This window comes from Raphanus sativus, unplaced genomic scaffold, assembly GCF_000801105.2.
Source record: "Raphanus sativus cultivar WK10039 unplaced genomic scaffold, ASM80110v3 Scaffold1468, whole genome shotgun sequence".
Classification (NCBI taxonomy): Eukaryota; Viridiplantae; Streptophyta; class Magnoliopsida; order Brassicales; family Brassicaceae; genus Raphanus; species Raphanus sativus.
This window is the reverse complement of record NW_026616779.1, coordinates 1-21,915: the sequence shown is the minus strand read 5'-3', so window position 1 is coordinate 21,915 and position 21,915 is coordinate 1. Positions and strand designations below refer to the sequence as shown.

Here is a 21,915-nt window from a genome sequence, read left to right as displayed (position 1 = left end):
CATCAGTTTAACAAATCGTAATCTAAAGTTAAAGTTAACATATTATAGTGTTGTTATAGACAATTAGAATCTTAACTTTAGTAGACAAATTGTTCTGCTCAAAGCCTCAAACTAACGTTTGGATATTCTAAACAAATCGAATATTATAGTGCGTATACAGGTAATATATATCACATTTTAAAAGTTAGATAGTGCACGATGATATTGTCTACAAACGATGAATATAAATATACTTGATAATTGGTTGTTAGTAGTACCAAACTGAATAATTGACCCAACCCTACCTCCATCAAGTGACCATCCACCAAACAAAACTGCAAATGGACAAAGGAATCCAATTAATTAATTAACCAAAAACGAAACAAGTGTGTGTGATTACGTTTCTTGTTGTTAAAGGTTTTATACTTTCTCTGCCTACATACAAGAACAAAACGACATCGTTGTAGGGTATCCTAAATGAGTCACGTTTTCAGTTTTCTTAAAGAGAGAATCAATCAAACAAAGAAGAAGACTTCCTTTTTAAAACACGTGTGTCTGAAAACAGAAATAAAGAAGACCGAACCAGAAACGCCGTCCAAAGAGAAAACGCGTTGAACGTTTTAGGTTCGCAATCGTTGTACAATACCGACCAAACATCAGATTGTGATTATTAGTTATTATTATCACCCCCATCAAATCAAGTTTTGTACTCTCTCTCTCTCTCTTTCTCTCTCATGGGAGGCTTTGTCACTTCAAACTTCCAATCTTGATTTTAGCTTCTGCATGATTCTTGATTTTTGAATCTAAGATGAAGAAGAATCTTCGATCGCCACTCGAAAGTCTTCTCCTTTTCTGTCTCTTTGTCTCCACCACCCACATAGCGTCCGTCTCTTGTCTCAACTCAGAAGGGCTAACTCTACTCTCACTTCTAAAACATCTCGAGAAAGTACCAAAAGAAGTAACTTCCACATGGAAACCAAACTCATCTCCCTCAGCCACTCCGTGCAACTGGTTCGGCATCACCTGCGACGACTCCAACAACGTCGCCTCTCTCAACTTCACCCGTTCCGACGTCTCAGGCCAGTTAGGTCCCGAGATTGGCGACCTCAGAAGCTTACAGATTCTGGATCTGAGCACCAACACCTTCTCCGGAACCATACCTTCCACTTTAGGAAACTGTACCAAACTCCTTTACCTAGATTTATCCGAAAACGAGTTCACCGGTAAAATCCCTAACACTCTCGGCGACTTAAAGAGCGTGGCGGATCTCTACCTCTACGTAAACTACCTCACCGGGGAGCTACCCGAGTCCCTGTTTCGAATCCCGGCGCTGCAGACTTTTAGCGTTGAGTACAACAATCTAACCGGTTCGATTCCGGAGAGCATCGGTGAAGCTAAGGAGCTTCTCGATCTGCGTATGTTTGAGAATCGGTTCTCTGGTAACATCCCTGAGTCAATCGGGAACTGCAGTAAGCTGGAGGTTGTGTACTTGCACAAGAACGAGCTGGTTGGTTCTTTACCCGAAAGTTTCAACCGTCTTGAGAATCTCACCGAACTCTTTCTTGGTAACAACAGCTTAACCGGACCGGTTCGTCTCGGTTCGACCAACTGCAAGAACCTTGTGGGTTTGGAGTTGTCTTACAACAATTTCGAAGGTGTTGTTCCTCCTGAGTTAGGGAACTGTAGTAACCTCGACGGTGTGGTGATTGTGAGTGGTAACCTGTCAGGTACCATCCCTGCCTCGCTAGGGATGTTAAAGAAGCTTACTGTTATTAATCTCTCGGAGAATCGTCTCTCTGGGAGCATCCCTGAGGAGATTGGTAACTGTTCTAGCTTGAAGATGTTGAAGCTCAACAATAACCAGCTCGGAGGGGAGATACCGAGTTCGTTAGGTAAGCTGAAGAAGCTAGAAAGTCTCGAGCTTTTCGAGAACCGGTTCTCCGGTGAGATCCCTATAGAGGTTTGGAAGATTCAGAGTCTTGCTCAGCTGCTTGTTTATCAAAACAACCTCACTGGTGAACTACCTCTAGAGATGACGAGTCTGAAGCATCTGAAGAAAGTTACTCTCTTCGAAAACGGCTTCTACGGAGAGATACCATCTTCTTTAGGTGTGCACAGCAGCTTAGAGGAGATTGACTTTATAAACAACAAACTCACAGGCGAGATACCTCCGAACCTCTGCCATGGGAAGAAGCTGACGGTGCTTAACTTGGGTTCTAATCATCTCCACGGTAAGATACCGACGTCTATCGGTCATTGCAAGAGCATCGAGAGGTTCATCCTCAGAGAGAACAACCTCTCAGGTCTTCTCCCGGAGTTTTCTCAAGATCACAGCGTTTCGTTTCTTGATTTCAACAGCAACGGCTTCGAAGGACCTATCCCGAGAAGCTTTGGGAGCTCTAGGAACCTCTCTAGCATCAACCTGTCTAGAAACAAACTCACAGGAGAGATACCTTCGGAGCTTGGGAACTTACTAAGCCTCGGTTACTTGAATCTTTCACGTAATCTTCTCGAAGGCCCTCTACCACCTCACCTCTCTAACTGCGTGAGCCTAGAGCGTTTTGACGTTGGGTTCAACAAGTTAAACGGTTCTGTTCCTTCGAGCTATAATACATTGAAAGGCTTGGCGACTTTGGTTCTCAGCGAGAACCGGTTCTCAGGAGGCATCCCTTCGTTCTTGCCTGAGCTCGTGAAGCTATCGGATCTGCAGTTGGCTAGAAATGCTTTCGGCGGTGAGATTCCTTCGTCTGTTGGTTCGTTACAGAACCTGATCTATGGTTTGGACTTGAGCGGAAACGGATTAACAGGCGAGCTTCCGGACAGCTTGAGGCGTCTTCTCAAACTAACGAGAGTCAACGTGTCCAACAACAAGCTGACGGGGTCTTTGTCTGTTCTCGGTAACCTTACCTCGTTGCTACACGCTGATGTCTCGAACAACCAGTTCACCGGTCCAATACCTGAGAAGTTGAAGAATCAGTTGAGCTCTGATCCGTCGTCGTTTTCGGGAAACCCTAACTTGTGCATTCCACGTTCCTTCCTCATAAGCAACAATAGCGAGATGAGTTACTGCGTTGATCAATCTAGACGCGGCAAGAGTGGTCTCAGCACGTGGAAGATCGTGCTTATATCAGTCTTGTCTTCTTTATTTGTGTTGGTTTTGGTTCTTGCTCTTGTCTTCTTCGTCTGCCTACGCGGTCGTCGTCGTGGTCCTGAAGAAAAACCAAAGAAAGATGCTTATGTCTTCACCGAGGAACCAGCTCCATCTCAGCTGCTCAACAAGGTTCTTGCAGCAACTGACAATCTAAACGAAAAACACATCATCGGAAGAGGAGCTCACGGTATTGTCTACAGAGCCTCTTTAGGCTCGGGAGAGGTCTACGCGGTGAAGAGACTCGTTTTCGCATCTCACATCCGAGCCAACCAGAGCATGATGAGGGAGATTGAAACAATAGGGAAAGTCAGACACAGGAACCTGATCAAGTTGGAAGGGTTTTGGCTGAGGAAAGAAGACGGGCTGATGCTGTATAGATACATGCCTAGAGGAAGCTTATACGACGTTCTTCACGGTGTTAGCCCTAAAGAAGACGTGCTTGAGTGGTCTGCACGGTACAACATTGCGCTTGGGGTCGCTCATGGACTGGCTTATCTGCACTATGATTGTCATCCTCCGATTGTTCATCGTGACATTAAGCCAGAGAACATACTCATGGACTCGGATTTGGAGCCTCACATTGGTGACTTTGGTTTGGCTCGGCTTCTTGATGGCTCAACGGTCTCAACTGCTACTGTTACAGGCACAACCGGGTACATAGCACCAGGTAAACATATCATCTCACGATACATACTAGACTTGATGATGTTCGGTTTAGAGTTTCCTGGTTTGTTGTATATATATTATATGTTTCTTGTTCCTCACGCATGAAACAGCACCATACTTATTAGACACGGTATAATTCGGTTTAGAGTTTAACCGGGTTAGTTACTGGTTTATAATCTGTTAGGGCTTGTTTGTTGTAAATATACTTTGTTTCTTCTTTCTCACGCACAAATTGTACTATACATATTAGACTTGGTATAGTTTGGTTTAGAGTTTAACCGGTTTATAATCTGTTAGGTTTTGGTTTGTTGTGAATATATTCTCTGTTTCTTGTGTCTCACGCATGATTTTGTGTAGAGAACGCTTTCAAGACGGTGAGGGGAAGAGAATCAGACGTTTACAGTTACGGAGTTGTGTTGCTGGAGCTGGTTACGAGGAAGAGAGCGGTGGACAAGTCCTTCCCGGACAGTACTGATATTGTAAGCTGGGTGAGATCTATGTTGAGCAACAGCAGCGTGGACGACATGGTGTCAACAATTATTGATCCGGTTCTTGTGGAAGAGCTTCTTGATTCGGATCTTAGGGAACAGATAGTTGAGGTGACTGAACTGGCACTGAGCTGTACAGAGAGAGATCCAGTAAAGAGACCGACGATGAGAGAGGTGGTGAAAGTGTTGTGCGATGCGCAAGGTCTTGGAAGATGCTCCTCTGGTTCAGTTCGCTAATCTATTAATGCAAGAGGAACGGGATGTTATTAGTAGTGTGTTTGAAATGTTATTAGTAGTGTGTTTGAATCTTTCGGTTAGCTAGAAGTAATATAACTCGGGCCCATCTATGAAGGACCGTTATTTGAAACCATGTTTGTAAAATTGACTCGTCAATCAATATAACTAAATCTGAAAGAAAACTAATTTGGAATGTTTATGGAATGTTTTTATATTTCTATGTCAGTTTAGTAGTGATTGTAAAAGATAAAGTTCAATTATTATTATTATTTCTGTTTAAAAAAAAAAAGTTCAATTATTTCGGTGAACACAGAAAAGGTTCATTTAAGGGCTTATTTGCTGAATAACCTAAAACACGAATGAAATTAAGTGTATGCTAGTGATTTTGACATTATTAAGAAACTAACATTTTGTTCCCTTTTGCTCCGGTAATATCCTCAACAACAACAATTACCAAGTCACAGAAAGAGAAAGTGTTACCAAAATAAAGAATAAAATACAGCCACATCACACCAAAAGAGAGAAAATAATTCCTCCACATCACATACATAATAACCACAAACATTTCACTAATTATATTTCATATCATCAAAATAATTTAGAATCAATTACCCCCTCTGTTTTTTAAAGATGTGTGTTTTGATGTTTTCACACATATTAAGAGAACACATTAACTATACATCATTTTTAGAAATTATCAAATTTCAATGCATTTTAACCAATAGTCTTTCAATAAATTCAATCAATTTTATTGAAATTTGCAAATTTTGTATAGGAAACATAAAAAATACATCTTTGTGAAACAATTTATTTTTCTAAAACATCTATCTTTAAAAAACAGAGGGAATATATCTTAACACTTAAATCTAGATACTAAAACTTATTTTAATCCCACATTAATCCTTAAATATTAAACCCTAAACCTTTATCAATAAATTATAAACCCAATTATAAATCATAAACATGAAATAGAAATTTAAACTCAAATCCTAAATGGTTATCACTAACCCTAACCTGGATTTGTCAACCCACATCCGAAATATAAATAGTTTCTTCCATTTTCAGATAATGACATTGACCAGGTTCATAATACTATACTACATAGTGGATATAGTATAGTATTTTTAGAGTGCACGGAGAACTAAACTTTAGTTCTCGTTCAATAAATTCAGGGTGTTGTACAACTATATTATTAAATAGAATATAGATGTTGTACTACTATATTATTAAATAAAATAGACTTACATTACAACATAGAAGATGTCATATCACTAATAAACTGAGTAACGAGGGTGAGTAAGTGAAACTTAACCCAGATTATAAAACTATACCTTAACTCGGAAATGTCAACCCACAACCGAGATATAAGCAGTTTTCCCCGTCTTCAAATAATGATATTCACCAGGTTCATAATATTATACTACATGGTAGATATAGTATAGTACTTTTATAGCCGCATTACGACATAAATGAGGTCATATCACTAATAAAGAGAGTAACGAGAGTGAGTAAGTGAAATTCAACCCATATGATAAAACTATACCCTAACCCGGAAATTTTAACCCACATCCGATATATAAACAGTTTCCCCCGTCTTCAAATAATGATATTCACCATGTTCATAATACTATACTACATGGTGGATATAGTATAGTACTTTTATAGTGTACGTGGAACTAAACTTTAGTTCTCGTTCAATAATTTAAAGGACTTTAGTAGCAAAGTTATAGGAATGTCGTACTATTATATTATTGAATAGAATATACTGACATTGCGACATAAATGAGGTCGTATCACTAATATAAGTAACAGAGTATCAAGTGTGAGTTAGTAAAACTCAACCCAGATGATAAAACTAAGCCCTAATCTGGAAATGTCAACCCACATCTTAGATATAACAATTTTCCCTGTTTTAAGAAATAGTATACAAATATGTCCCAAATAGTATGGTAACCTTACATAAATAGCTACATTAAAGAATATAAACTATACTATTCCGTTCATCTAATATAGTATAGACACCGAGTTCATCTTCTTCAATTTTTCTTTTTTTCAAACGTGTTGATACACCTTCACTTCGTTCACTGTCGTTATTCTTCACCACCGTATAAAGATCATCTTTATCTCCTATTCTTTTTTCCGACACAACAACGCTTCTAACGCTTCGCCGTCATTATTCTTTACCATTAGATCACTAAATCAAAAAGAGAAACATAGTATAAAAACAGAAACAAAAACATAATATAAAAACAGAAACAAAGTATAAACAAAAACATAAACAAAGTACAAAAAACAAAAACAGAGTATAAAACAAAAACAGAAACATAGTATAAAAGCTCGATGTCACCTCATTCTCTATGGTACCATCTTCTCCTCCAAACTCAATTTCTTAAGCCCATAATCTGGGTTTCTTCCTTGCTTTGAGATGAATGTACGTGTGTTTTTACGAATGAAGAAGAAATAAAAATTTGGTAAAAAGAGAAAGAAAGAGATAGAAGATGTGTATCTATTGTAGCCACAATTTATTATATTATTTAGTTAATAATTATTTTAATAAATAAACTCTCAGCCTTGGTTCGAAAAAGCGAGCGCTTTTGGCGCAATGGCGCTAAAAGCCACAAGGCGAGGACCTCATCGCCAAGGGACCCCATTGCCAGGCGAGTTACATAAAACCCTCGCTTTATGTCGTTTTTCCTCGCTTTTGTTATTTTGCTTAAGCGGTAAAAACGCCGCTTTATTGTACCTATACAAAAAATAAGATTTGATTGACGTTATTCACCTTATAACTTATAGGCATGTAGAGGAGAGTAACCCTTATTCACCTAATCGTGTAGATTTCCCACTAACCTACACTACTAGTGTACCCCAGCTATTGTGATCGTTTAAATTTCCCACTAAGCTAGGATACATAGTTTCTTCTTCTAAAATCAGTAGCTTTTCTGTAATATAAGTTTATGATCATGTCTTTTTTATATCATAGGCTGCTAATTGCTTCTTCTTATTCCATGTTTGTTTGCGTTGTAGTTGTGAATTGTGATCATGTTTTGTTTTTATCATAGCTTCTTCTCCTTAAGTGATTAGCTTCTTTCTGTATGTAATTTTATGATCATGTCTTGTATATATGTCTTGTATATATATGATGTTTTGTTTCCCACTAAGCTAGGATACTCAATAGCTTTTTCTCATTCGATGTTTGTATATGTTGTAGGTGATCATGTCTAAAGCTGGTATTATCATTTGGTGTGTTGCATTTGCTATATGAACCTTTGAGTTTTATTTATGGATTTGGTATTTTTAGTTTCTATCTTAGCATTCTTGTTTACGTAATATATAGAGATATGGTATTGAAGAGTACCTTTTGTGATGCAGGTACACAAGGCGCTGGCAATGTGGCGTCATGGCGCTAGGCGCTAAGCGCCAGCCTCCTCGCTTCATCTCGCTTTGCGCAATTTCGAACCAAGCTTTCAGCAGGTCACATGGGTCACAATTGAGAGACAATATGGCTATTATTTATAATGTGATGGTTGTGTATAGGAGAATTAGGGATTTTAGTTATCTAATGAATTATAATTTGTTTGAAGGTTGTACAGTCCAATTCACCTTCATTTAATTCTTGAAAATTTGTATCTCCAAATATATAGCTTCTTACAGTTTCTTTGTGGACTCATGTTTATGGGGTTTGTTGATTTTCTAAAGAGAAACTAAAGAAGAATTTAAATAAAATAAAGGAGAGTTTGGAATAAAACTTCATTTTTTCCTCTAAAAGAGGACAAAAATGAATATGAAATAAAGTGTTATAACTCTACCAATTTTTCATTTCATAATGAAGTCATGGATAAACAAAAATAGATTACTCTATTTATTTTATAGAGTAAATTTCAAAATATATTGAAATATAGAATTGATTTAGAGCATTTGTTATTCTATATTTACTTTTATATTATTTTGAAAAAAAATAGAGTTGGATTAGAGATATCCTTAACATGGTCAGATTTGGGTCAAATTCAATGAAACATTTGGCAAAATTCGGTAGATTTCTTACATAAGGATAGACCCTAAATTATTTTAAAAGAAAATTATACTGAATTTTTTAACCTGTTAAAATTGTTATTACATAATCAAATACAGACTCGATTTATCTGAATTTGTTAACTTTTTTAAAAGTGGATGCTCTTGAAATTACTAGTCAAATATTTCTGCGCAAGAAAAAAAACAAGATCAATTTTGACCTTTTAAAAATATTTTATGGATTCTTGTGCTTATACTCCCTCCGTTTCATAATAGACGATGTTTTAGAAGGATAATTTTGTTTTAAATTAGATGAAGTTTTGAGATTTTAAGGTTACTTTAACTTTATTGGAAACTGTTCAACCAATTAGATTTTACAGTCTTTTTAATTATTGGTTAATTGATTTTAAAATTATATCTTTAAAATATTTTTTATTAAAGAAATATAATTTTCTTAATCTTTGTACATTAGGTAAAACATCAAATATTATGAAACAGATAGAATATTACATTGGAATTTGCTGGATAGAAAAAAATTAAAAAATTAAAGGAAAATAAATGGCTGACAGTAACAACACGAATAGGAAAGGTTTGTGTTTTCAAGGCCTGAGGTGTTTTGGACGGTACAGATGACGCAAATAAGAATCTAACGGACTGAATTCTCTGAAACACTAACGTCTTCCGCTTATTTCATCTGAGCATTTGTCTGAAAATGCTACATCGAAAGGCATCTTTTCGTCTCTCTCTGCTCTCTCTTTCGCGTAATTACTCGGAGCCCTAATTTAAATTTCTCAACTTCGTGAGGTTGGTGGTCTTACAATCTAATGTCTTGTTTCTTCTTTCCATGAAATCTTGAAAATGAATTTATATGAATGGTTCACTGTAGATACAAGTTTTCATTTTTTTTTCCGTTGGCGAATCTGAAACTAGTATGTTTTGGTTTTCGATTAAGGGTTGGTGTAGCTACGCCATGCTCCTTAGACCTTAGGTTTATGCCTTTACGGATCTTTATGGGCAAAAAGGAAGCTTTTTTTCTTTGTCCTTCGTTATTTCTCCTAGGGCACAAAAGATCTGGTGTTGTTGTTAGATTTGTACATTTTAGGTTTTATGAAAATACCCTTTACTTTTGCATCTTGGTGGGTTCACAAAGTGTAGCAAAGTTTGCATTTTTTTAGGGTTTTCGATTCTTGTAGGGATTCTATATTGAAGGCTAAGCTTGCTCTTAAAATGGATTCTTTTGCATTTCCTTGTAACTTTCTTTGGTACTGCAAAGAGTATAACCCACAAGGTGAAACTGCAAGGTGTTGTTCTAGAGGGCTGTGTAGTAAATGCTGTGATATTTATTTTATCTGTTTGTGAGAGAAAATGCTAATTCTAAGCCTTTGTCAATGCTCTTTAACCCAACTCATGGTCCCATTTTTTTTACAGGAGTTTTTAGCAATGGAAGGAGTACCAGGGATGAACACTGTTCCAAATCCTAACCATTATGACAAGTCCATAGTGCTAGATGTCAAACCTCTGAGAAGTTTGAAACCTGTTTTTCCAAATGGTAATCAAGGTCCACCATTTGTTGGAGTTCCACCTTTTGGCCCTTCTTCTTCTTCTTCTACTGGGTACTCACCTTTCTTCCCCTTTGGAGCACAACCACCTGCACAAGATACTCCAGATCTCAACCAAACTCAGTACACACCTCCTCCTCCATCGTTTGTTCCACCTCTTCAGTCATACAGAACACCTACCACTGCATCAAATGGCCCTAGTAGCTCAACCGGAGCTAAAAGAGGTCGTCCTAAGGGAAGTGGTAACGCCAAGAAAAAAGACAAGACAGTCCCCAAAGAGCCTTCTTTGGAGGTTCAGGTTGTGAAACGGTTCAGTGGAGTTTTCGACAGCGGGATCAGTGCAGCAGAGCGAGAAGATGGGAATGGGGACTTAGTAAGCAGCGTGCTGATGCGTTTCGATGCTGTTAGGAGGCGGTTAAGCCAGGTAGAGTACGCAAAGGCCGCGACTTCTAAAGCGGCAGGCTCTTTGATGAGCAATGGGGTGAGGACAAACATGAAGAAGAGAGTTGGAACGGTCCCTGGGATCGAGGTTGGAGATATCTTCTTTTCACGGATAGAGATGTGCTTAGTGGGTCTTCACATGCAGACAATGGCTGGCATTGACTATATAACAAGCAAGGCCGCTGGAGCAGATGAGGAGCCTCTAGCTACTAGCATTGTTTCGGCTGGACGTTACGACGGCGAGGCACAGGATCCTGAGTCTTTGATATACAGTGGACAAGGAGGCAATGCGGACAAGAACAAACAAGCATCTGATCAGAAACTTGAGAGGGGGAATCTTGCGTTAGAGAGAAGCTTGAGGAAAGGGAATGGAGTGAGAGTGATAAGAGGAGAGGAGGATCCAGCTAGTAAAACAGGGAAGATTTATATCTACGATGGACTTTATTCGATCTCAGAGTCATGGGTAGAGAAAGGGAAGTCTGGCTGCAACACGTTTAAGTATAAACTGGTGAGACAACCTGGTCAGCCACCTGCTTTTGGGTACTGGAAAGCTGTTCATAAGTGGAAGGAAGGTTTGACTCCTAGAACAGGACTTATCCTTCCGGATCTCACCTCAGGAGTTGAGAGCAAACCTGTTTCGCTTGTGAATGACGTTGATGATGAGAAGGGGCCTTCTTATTTTACTTACATCTCCACTCTCAAACACTCGGAAGCCTTTAGAATAACACAGCAGCACACTACTGGCTGTTCCTGCCGTGGCTCATGTGCACCGGGAGATCTAAACTGCTCTTGCATCCGACAGAACGGTGGTGATCTGCCTTACCTTTACGGCGTTATGCTTGTTTCCAGGAGGCCGATGGTGTATGAATGTGGTCCAACGTGTCCATGTCACGCCAGTTGCAAAAACAAAGTGATTCAGACAGGGTTGAAGTTCCGCATGGAAGTGTTTAAGACAGGGAACCGTGGTTGGGGTTTACGTTCGTGGGATCCCATTCGTGCTGGTTCTTTCATATGTGAATATGCTGGTGAGGTCAAAGACAGAGGGGAGCTCAGAATGGAGCAAGAAGATGATGAGTTTGTCTTTGACACATCGCGTGTTTATAACTCGTTTAAGTGGAACTATGAGCCTGCGTTAGTAGATGAGGATCCTTCAGATGAAATCTCCGAGGAGTTTAGTCTCCCGTCACCACTACTGATCAGTGCTAAGAACTTTGGGAATGTAGCTCGGTTCATGAACCATAGCTGCTCCCCAAACGTTCTGTGGCAGCCGGTTATTCGTGAAGGAAACGGTGAACCGGTTGTTCACATTGCTTTCTTTGCCATTCGTCATATTCCTCCGATGGCTGAACTGACATATGATTATGGAGTCTCCCTTGCATCCGAGGCTAGAGATGGGAGTGTTTTACATGGAAAGAGGCACTGCAACTGTGGTTCTGTGAAATGCCGTGGTTCTTTTGGATGATCTGAGAAACTGTAAACCCTTGATCTCCCACCTTTCTTTGTACTTTTAGATATGATTCTGACACTAATGGTCTGAAACCATTTCTGTTTGTTTTACAGGGCAGAGAGTAACAAAGAGGGTGTGATGGCTTTTGTTGTGCGCAGGAAACTGTGTATGCATTTGCATGTTCTGTGGCAATGCATACACTTGTAATGTATTGTATTGTATTGGCACCATATCGGCTGTAGTTTCCATGCTCTGTGGGTTTGGTAAAATTAAACTCTAGAGGATTTAGTTATGTTTTAAAACTTGTTGTAACAACTTATCCGTAGACTTCAAGAATGAGAAGGAAACAAAAAATTGATGTTTGTTTAGTATTAGTAGTCAATGTTCTTCATGTACTACTCCTTGGAAAGCTTCGTTTACATGATGAGTTTTTGTTCCTTAATGAGGGAGTAACCAGATTCCACTGTTTGCTGTTCACATCATTATCATCATCTTCAAACAAACTCTTGATGGAATCTCTAGTGGAAACAAAGCTTTTAAGCTTGTAAATTTTGTAAGAGTAATCAGTTGAGGAACCTCTTTGGATCAGGAAATACTTTTATCTTCACGAGTTGGCTGCCTGTTTTTAAACACCAAACACTAAAAGCTTTTCGCTAGAATCAGGAAAGATGGCATAGTTGTAGGAAAATAAAACGCGATCTGTGTAATATTCTCAAGTAATTGTTTCATGTGACAACTGACAAAGAGAGGAGGAGCTCTGTTTACAATGTCAGCTTCTCTCCAGTCTTTTCCCACACCTCTTACCCTTGAAGAATCAAATTATCGACAACTATCTGGTTGTTTACTTTTATTTGTATTTCTTCTGAGCAAAGAGAACTAAACTCAGTTAAGATCATCCTTTCAGAATAAATGCAAAGGAGTCACAACATGCCTTAAAGTTATCTGAGGTTGACTTTGTACCAAATCTACCAAGACCGGAATCAATATCATTACAAGTCATGATCAAGGTATAGATAAATAGCCTTGTAGCCCCATCCTTAAAAACCACAAGCATATATATATATATATATATATACATTCAAAGCTAGCTATATGGTTTTCGAGTCTATACACATAGATGGTCAACAAAGCATTTTTCTCAGTATTCTTATTTGCAAATTTATGACATAGTATTAGTCTCTTACTGCAAGATGCAAGGATGTAATGTATACTCTTGGAAAAGTTGTTCCAATCCTTATCATGAATCAAATTATATCTTTTGTTAGAATTTAAATCACTAAATAAATCCATAGAAACTGACATTCACTCAAAAATCATGGGTTACTAAAGCAGAGTGCAAAAGGAGTTCATCAGAATCATGACATCCCTGGAAGGTAAACACACTCTGAGACCACTCTATGAATCCTCGAATCTTCATGGGATCGCAGATCTCAATCAAAATCTGTGCACACCAAATCTCAGTTTTACACTCCTCGGCATAATTAGTCTTCCACCAAACTACAACACTCTTGTCGTGGCAAGAGTTCGTCACCGAAATAAGATAATTAGAGGATATTGCTTCAAGTCCCACAACTTTACTCCACCGAAACCAGACACCGCAGCGTAGTTCACCATTGCGAACTATTGCTCCCAACCACAAATTATTCTCTGTCTCTACCGAGGACGGCCTGGTGGAACTGAAATAATCTGAGGCTACGAAGCAAATCATGGAACTGTAAGAACCTTTTTTACATCTGAGATACCTCGTGTCATGTTGTTGTTTGGTGTGATTGGGTAGATCGAGTGTTGTGGCACTTGTGGGCTCCCAAGTTTGTGTATTTGGGTCGTAAACCTCTCCGTAATTCTCGTCTTTGGTAGAGTACTTGCCGCTGCAGCCTCCAATCACAAATATCTTACCGTCCATCACCTCAACGACTGCTTCTTTTCGAGGAAGACGCATGTTGGGGAGTTTACGCCACTGATGGGTTTTACAGTCGATTAGAAACACTCTTTCGCTTCTTTTCTTGCTTCCGTTCACCACGAGTCCACCGCCTATTACGTAGGTCTCAGTGCCAGTTGAGACAACACTCGAGGACTTGAGATGTCGGTAAGGAAACGAAGGGGTTGGTATCAACTTACGTTGGGAAAGTATGAACCAGCTAGGGTTAGGGTTGTTGTTGTTGTTGTTGTTGAGGTTTAAGCAGACGTGGAGGTACTTCTCGGGTCTTCCGACGAGTGATCGTGCGGCGTCGAGGTCAGGCGAAGCCAAGAGTGAACGGAATCTCTTGGAGACAAGAGACAGGATTGGATAATTGGTCCGAGAGATCCTAGCCAGAGTGTTGAAGACGATGTCGTACGGTAACGACAGAAACGACGGAGGAAGAGACTCTGATGATGACTTCTTCTTCTTCTTCATCATCCTGTTTTGGTTTTTGGTCAACGACGTGCCCTCTCTCTTTGGGACGTTTTGTTTTTGATTAAGGTTTTTTTGTACTTTGCTCTAATTTAGGCTTAGGTCGGGTATAATAGATTTTGTTAATCTCTAAACTTACTTCTATTTTTCTTTTAGGTAACCCGCATAAACAAAAACAGGAAGTTATATTTATTTTTATTTTTAATATTTTTGTAGATGAATGCTACGATTACAATTTACAAGTTAGTAGACTTTGATCCGCGCTTTGGAAGCGCGGAATATTTTACGATGAAAAATTTCACTAATAACTTAACAAATATTTTGGTAATTTTTAAAGAGTGTGTATTTAAAATATTTTTGCATTTAAATCAGTGTTTTTAAATTCAACCTGATTGTGATTATACCGGTTAATCCGGAAATCTGACAATTCAATTTAGGTTTCTAAAATATTCATATTAAAAAAAAATCAGTAAAATCTGAGACTAACCGATTGAACTGATGGATGACTGATATGTAATCTAATTGGATTTAAATTGTAATAGTTTTCATAATTTGTAATCTTATAATCCAAATTTTAAAGTTCATTATTTTGCAATTTATGAAATTATGACATTTGTACACAATTTTAAAGAGAAAATGATAGATATAAAATAAATAAGATTAATTATTGTATTGTTTGGAAACATTAATAGTAGTATATAAAAATATATTGTTTAGAAACATTGATAGTAGTATAAAGAAATAAGTATATTGTTTGGAAACATGGATAGTAGTATAAAGAAAGAAACATTAGTGATTTAATGTAGGTTTAACTATAAAGTATAAAAGTGTATTTAATTTAAAAATTTACAAAATAAATGTTAGGTCCAACAGAATGTTTATATTTTAATAAGATAGATTACAGGGCAAAGAATACAAAGAGGGTGTGATGTGATGGCTTTTGTTTTGCGCAGGAAACTGTGTATGCATTTGCATGTTCTGTGGCAATGCATACTCTTGTAATGTATTGTATTGTATTGGCACCATTTATGTAATGAGAAGGAAACAAAAAATTGATGTTTGTTTGGTATTAGTAGTCAATGTTCGTCATGTACTTTTTGGAAAGCTTCGTTTACATGATGAGTTTCAGTTCAAATCATTATCATCATCTTCAAACAAACTCTCCATGTGAATCTCAAGTGGAACCAAAGCTTGAAAATTTTGTAAGAGTAAGAGGGAGATCACACTGAAGCCTATACGGATGAATCAGTTGAGACTGGGAATGGTAAGAAGAGCTTCTAACTTGATTCACTTGTGAGGCTGTTCGATAGCAGAGTGACTGACGTATGAGGTTTCCCGGTTCTCCTGATAGGAATATCAGAAAGATAAGAAAATTCGTAGCACAATTAGTCACTGAAATTAAACAGGATGTTAGTAATTGGCCCACTACATAGAGTCATAGACCAGGTTGTATCATCATCAAATGTGAATGGAACTTAAACAAACATAAAATAAAATTGGAGTGGGACAATATAGAATGGGATCTAATCCATACAATCTGCCAATGCAGATCATCGCCAGACCCTTGCCACTCTTTGGTCATCTCTTCCACGTGGAATGAGATCATTCCTTTAGAAACATTTATACACATATGTATGAGTTACAATGAATTTTAAAACTGAAGCACATTAAAACACTCAAAGAGAACATTCAGAACCATTTGGGGGGTATGAAGTTTGATTCTATCTAAGAGTAGAAATCTATACAATACACATAATTTTTTACATTTAATTATTTTAGAACATGCTAATAAAATGAATAAAATGTTATAGGTGATTACTCCTACAGGATAGAATTAAACTCACATTGGATTTGATTGACCAATTCAAAGTATGTATGCTTTTGTTTAAGAATTAAAATTTCTAAAAGTATATATTTATATATAGTATCCATATAAAAATATTTAGCATGTTAATTTTTATGTTTTGTAACTTAATAATCTGTGTATTAATAATATATCAGTTATGTAAATAACTATTTAGTAAATTTTCTTTTAAAGACATCTAACCAAAAATAAATTGAATTGAGCTCATGTCCAAGAACCAAGATATAACAACCACAATGTAAATTTTTAGTTTTAGATTGTTGTTTGATAAGACCATCAACAATTTCCGGCATTTGATGAACACATGAGAAGGAAGTATCTACTAGCTAATTTGATTTTAATTCGATATAAAAGTTTCTTCAACCAATTTAAAATTTTCCATATATTTGGAATTTTTTTTGTAGCTGTTAGAAAAATATTGTGTAGTGTATAGTTTTTAAATAAATTTGATTGGTTCTAGAATTACAGAAGTTGAATGTTCGGCCATCTTCAATTTTCATTTATGTTATTCTTCAACTTCATATTTTTCATAATCGAATTACAAAAGTTCATTATTTTGAATATGTAAAAATTGTACAAATCAATAATAACTTATTCTGTGAAGATAATATAAAACTTGTACAAATATAAAGTTGTTGACTATAATCATTTAGTGTCATTTGATAAACTTGTTTTTCTAGATGTAGTATAAAACAACTTGTATTCACTTCTTCGTTACACATGTAGAACTTTCTCACCTCGAATTTATAGATTATTATTTCTACTACAGTACCCCCAGGAGGACGACCCTGTTGGGATGCATGCGCTGAGAGGCACATACGCAGACCTTCCATTGCATGGCCGGTTACTTTATGGTGGATGAGTCGCTCTAGGTCTTCTGATTTCTGCTTTTATGTTGAACTTTGTTCTTGTTTCTGCGTTGAACTTTGTTTGGATGTTATTCGGTCTTTCTTATATTCTGAGATCTGCTTTTATGTTAAACTTCTGTTTGGATATCGGTTATCTTTTGTTTCTTTGGCATCAAACATTCTCTGTTATCTTCATCTAGTCACAAACAAGAGACCAGAAAACAATTAATACATAATGACAAACCTGAAACAAAACATTTAAGATTTTTTTCACATTTCTGTACAGTTAACAAAAACTCAAATACATAAGCAATCCGATGTGGGAAAAGTTACAAAAAGGCCACCAAGCTTTGCTATGTTGAGAGAGCTGAATACAAAAGTTTGAAAAAGACAATACAATGGCTACCACCTATGCTAAATACTTTCCATGCTGTGAGCTGTCACTGTCAGAATCTGCATAGGGAAAGGAATGCAAGTAAGCTTGTATGGAGATGTGGTGCTGACAAGGGAGAAGAAGTCTCTCAACATATACCACTAGAACACGAGCCTGATCCACTACTAGAACTCTTAGAGCTACTTGATCCACCAGCATTTACTTCTTGCCGAACTGGAGAAGCCACATGTCCTAAAATGTCAATGAAAAAGTAAAGTGCAGTGGGGCTAAAAGATTAATACAGTACTCATGAACAAAAACCTCACCTAATTCTGCAACTTTTGGCGATTCAGGGCCAGTAAATAGAGTGGTCTGTGACCATGAAAGAAAAAACAAGATATGTCTAGGTACCAGTTAATACGGTAAAAAGCAAGGAAAGTGACTAGCAATTAGTCATTTGCTCTCACCGGTCTTGGACACTTTTCTTAATCAAGCTCTCGTTATATTCAAGTCACAAATCTGTAAAGCTCCCAAAGCGTCTGGATATCAAGACTATCAATATCCAACTCAATCTCATCGTCTTGTTGAGTGAGTTCCGTGTTCCTCTTCTTTATAATCTGAACAACTGCCTCTAGCTTCTCGAAAGGCAAATCCTGAAGATCTTCACTAAGTCTCTGCTTCTCCTCAAACGTCAAGCCCCTCTTTACACATGCTTCTTCTTCTTCTTCACGATTCTCAGGGGAAACAGCTAGAGGTGGAGGCTCCACTGGGTTGGTCATAGATTCTGATCTCTCCAAAATCCTATCTTCAACTATCATATAGGAGGAGGGGAATGTGTAGGTGCTTGTAATGGTAATGGCTCTCCACAGTGAGTGTTTGTTAAACAGGAGCTTGTTGCTGCCTCTTAATAAGAGACACATACTGTGTTTCGATCAGCGTCCATTTCTCTTCAAACATGTTCAACAAAATTCAGCCATAGTATGCACATCATGCCCCACAAGATTATAAATCATCGCATTGTTAAAAGTAAGCCTCACATCCTCAGCAAACTCCAAGGGCGACTTGTAAAACAGCTCTTACTCAATTTCCTCTTCATTGTCCCCAAATCCATAGGCTTCTTAACGATTGTGTGGTAATCATGTAAACCGAGCTTAGCCGCATCCACTGGCGTGTTGAATATCCATCCGAACTTATGTTTCATCAACCTCGTCAGCAAACTGTTGCAGTTCTCTAGAATCTGGACCGTACCTTTGTTTGCTGTTTTCAGCTTCTTGTCGGGCACTTGCGTCTCCGGGAGCATGTTGTTAGCTCGGTTGATCAAGCTTCTCATCTCACTTGTTCCAGCTCAACTATTAGTTTCCGCTTCAAGTTTCGAACTTCGAGGTTCGAAATTGAGCTCAGAGTTATTAATTTGACTTTTATTTTCTCAAGTAATTATTTTATTACACAATAAAAAATATTGTTTAGATAATTTTAAAACTGATATTTCTATCTGATTTTAAGTCATTTTTTCGAAGATTCACACAAGCTATATTTACAAAATCCCATGCTTGTCTTAATTCATTTGAAAAATTGTTAATAAATCCTTAATGTTTATAACTATTAAATATAGATTTTGACTTAAAATTATTTATTAGTTTTTGGAGATCTAAATTATATATTAGCCAATTTATAAATGATTTGCTATCATTGTTTCCGGGAATATATCGATATTCCGCCAGTTTTGTTTTCCTCATTTTGGGATCTGGTTAACGTCGGCTGTTTTGCTTTGCTTCGCTAATATAATTTCAGTTGTGCAGAGAAAAAAAACATTAATAAACATTTACATCCAACCTCTGAACACAAAGAGATTTGACTTTAAAGTCATATAAAAGTAGCTAAGCCATGTGCAATTCCATTGAGAATCGAACTCTGAAATAAAATTTCGAGAAAGATCCGATTTTTAAGCAAAGAATCATCTTCAATACTTGCAATCAAATTCACACACACACAACACAACCAAAGAACAAGAAAATGGCCATCAAGAATCATTCTTCAAGAACAGTTTATACTTCTTCTTCGCTCCCTTTCAGATTCACTACAATCATTACATTACTACTCATCTTCTGCACTTCTTACTACATCTTCTTCTCACAGCTCGATCACTCTCCGCTGACTTCTTCCACAGAAAATCCTCCGTTCGCCGGAGATCTCCGAGACCTAACATCCCCATGGAACAAACTCTCTTTCGGACCAATCTCCGAGAAGCTAAAACTCGCCGTCTTCTGCAAATCATGGCCCGTTGGTTCGATCCCTGGAGGAATGGAGCGTCACGCATACACTCTCTACACTTCTCTCGCCTCAAGAGGCCACGAGGTTCACGTCTTCACGGTTTCTTCCGACAGAAGTAACCTTGAAAACCAAGAAGAGTATTACAACAAAGGAGATCTACTACACATCTACTTCCCTCCAAAAGAAAACGGTGTACTTAACTACTCTCATGCCTTCGAGATCTTCCAAAGAATCAACGTTCTAGATCGTCCTTTCGACTATGTTCACACGGAGAGCGTTGCTCTGCCTCATTGGCGAATCAAAATGGTCCCTAAAGGTGACGTGGCTGTGACGTGGCATGGGATTTGGTACGAGATTATGCATTCTAAGCTTTTTCAAGAGCTTTATGACTCCAATGATCATCCTAGCTCTGATCTTGATCTTACAATGCCTAGACTCATCGATGAAATCAGATTCTTCCCGGCTTATAAACAACACATTTGCATAAGCAACAGCGCGCGCGAGGTTCTTGTTAACATCTACCAGCTTCCTAAGAGAAACGTTCATGTTATAGTCAACGGCGTTGACCAGACTAAATTCGTGTACTCACCTGATGCTGGAGCTAGGTTTAGGGCGAAACACGGTGTTCCTGTTGGTAATCGGACAGTTATTGTGATGGGTGTGTCTGGACGTTTGGTGAGAGACAAAGGACATCCACTTTTGTACGAAGCGTTTGCTTTGATCGCTAAAACGCACCCGCAAGTGTACCTGCTTGTGGCTGGTTCTGGTCCTTGGGGGAAAAGATACGCGGAGTTAGGTCAAAACGTCAGGGTTTTGGGATCTTTAGAGCCAGATGAGCTCTCTGGTTTCTACAACGCTTTGGATGTGTTTGTGAACCCAACGATGAGACCTCAAGGGCTTGACTTGACCATCATTGAGGCAATGCAGTGTGGAAAACCTGTTGTGGCGCCGAACTACCCTAGCATTGTTGGGACGGTGGTTGTGGATGAGCGTTTTGGGTATACGTTTTCTCCAAACGCGAGGTCTCTTGTGGAGACATTGGAGTCTGTTGTGAGAGATGGTTCTAGGGTTTTGGAGATGAAGGGGAAAGATTGTAAGGATTATGCTCTTTCGATGTTTACAGCTACTCAGATGGCTTCGGCTTATGAGAGATTCTTTATGTGTATGAATAATGAGAGGTATTGTAGGTACCCTCTTCCAATAGACAATTGACTTTTTTTCATTGATTTTATAAGTTACTCTGAATCATTTATTTTGTAACAAGATACTTGATCTCATGGGTTACACAGTTTCATACTCTTCATTTACACAATACACATACTTGCAAGTTTTTGTGGGTCTAGTAACGAAATTTTTTTTTTTTTTTTGAAAAAAGGGCACTAGTAACGAAACTTAAAGTATTGGGTTATGTATTCGGTTAGTCTATATAACGGTCGTTAGGACCGGTTATGTTAAACGATCAGCATTGGTGTATCTCACCAACTATTATAATATTTACTTACAAAAAATTTCAAAAAATTGAATGATTCATGTTCTAGCATAGTCTCTCAGAATTTTAAAGAGTTCACTAGTTAAATATTATTATAATTGGTGAGAAGATGTTTTTATTTTTGGATTTTATTCTACACTTTTCTATTCATTACTGGATGTATATTCATTTTAACCCTAAGTTTTAAAAGTCATATATATCTCCCAAATCATAGAAACTTTTAAATTAAACTAACTTAAAAAATTTAACTCCTTAATCTGATCAAATCCAACCATGCGAGCAAGATAAATAAAATCTTATTAGTCAAAAAAAAAACTTAGTAGTGTATATGTTTAATTTGTGTGGAAGATGAGGAGAAAGAGTCCATAAATCTCATATATATTAATCTTGGAGCCATTACAATATATTTTTGTACCCACGTGTCATCACCTGAATGATTCTTAAAATTCTTAGAAAAATAGTTTGGTTCATATAAATATATGTTATACTACTTTTTATTAAATTAACTATCAAATAAAAAGCTACAGAGTTACCTTAAACAAATTATTTCCTCAAAATAAAAACTATGAAATTACCTAATATAATTAACATATATATGAAAATTAATGATTATGAATCATACATCTTTGATAACAATTTTTTTTTGTTCTCTCTCTTTTTGTTTAATTTTATATTATTAAAAGAAAATAAATAATTACATTA

General features: G+C 37.4%; 4 protein-coding genes and 1 pseudogene across 5 annotated transcripts; 3 read left to right on the top strand and 2 right to left on the bottom strand.

The window, feature by feature from the left end:
- The first annotated feature begins 575 nt into the window (after positions 1-575).
- On the top strand, positions 576-4,718 carry LOC130494523 (leucine-rich repeat receptor-like protein kinase PEPR1). The gene is made up of 2 exons (XM_056998870.1): positions 576-3,797; positions 4,154-4,718. The coding sequence occupies exons 1-2, from the start codon at positions 788-790 to the stop codon at positions 4,519-4,521; spliced, it is 3,378 nt and encodes a 1,125-aa protein (XP_056854850.1). The 5' UTR covers positions 576-787; the 3' UTR covers positions 4,522-4,718.
- Positions 4,719-9,181: 4,463 nt separating this feature from the next.
- Positions 9,182-12,339, top strand: LOC130504268 (histone-lysine N-methyltransferase, H3 lysine-9 specific SUVH3-like). Of its 2 annotated transcripts, none has more exons than XM_056998871.1 (3): positions 9,182-9,333; positions 9,958-12,002; positions 12,090-12,339. In XM_056998871.1, the coding sequence occupies exon 2, from the start codon at positions 9,970-9,972 to the stop codon at positions 11,989-11,991; it is 2,022 nt and encodes a 673-aa protein (XP_056854851.1). In that variant the 5' UTR covers positions 9,182-9,333; positions 9,958-9,969; the 3' UTR covers positions 11,992-12,002; positions 12,090-12,339. The 2 variants fall into 2 exon arrangements, with proteins under 2 accessions (XP_056854851.1, XP_056854852.1); XM_056998872.1 differs by lacking the exon at positions 9,182-9,333 and adding an exon at positions 9,371-9,830.
- Positions 12,340-13,218: 879 nt separating this feature from the next.
- Positions 13,219-14,429, bottom strand: LOC130504265 (putative F-box/kelch-repeat protein At2g44030). Its single transcript, XM_056998868.1, has 2 exons — positions 13,719-14,429; positions 13,219-13,652 (listed from the first exon to the last, which is right to left on the bottom strand). The coding sequence occupies exons 1-2, from the start codon at positions 14,372-14,374 to the stop codon at positions 13,283-13,285; spliced, it is 1,026 nt and encodes a 341-aa protein (XP_056854848.1). The 5' UTR covers positions 14,375-14,429; the 3' UTR covers positions 13,219-13,282.
- A 2,922-nt stretch (positions 14,430-17,351) lies between these two features.
- Positions 17,352-19,001, bottom strand: LOC130504267 (transcription factor GTE3, chloroplastic-like; annotated as a pseudogene).
- Positions 19,002-19,347: 346 nt separating this feature from the next.
- LOC130504266 (uncharacterized) lies at positions 19,348-20,936 on the top strand. The gene has a single exon (XM_056998869.1). It carries the CDS (start codon positions 19,467-19,469, stop codon positions 20,934-20,936), a length of 1,470 nt encoding a protein of 489 aa, XP_056854849.1. The 5' UTR covers positions 19,348-19,466.
- Positions 20,937-21,915: the final 979 nt, after the last annotated feature.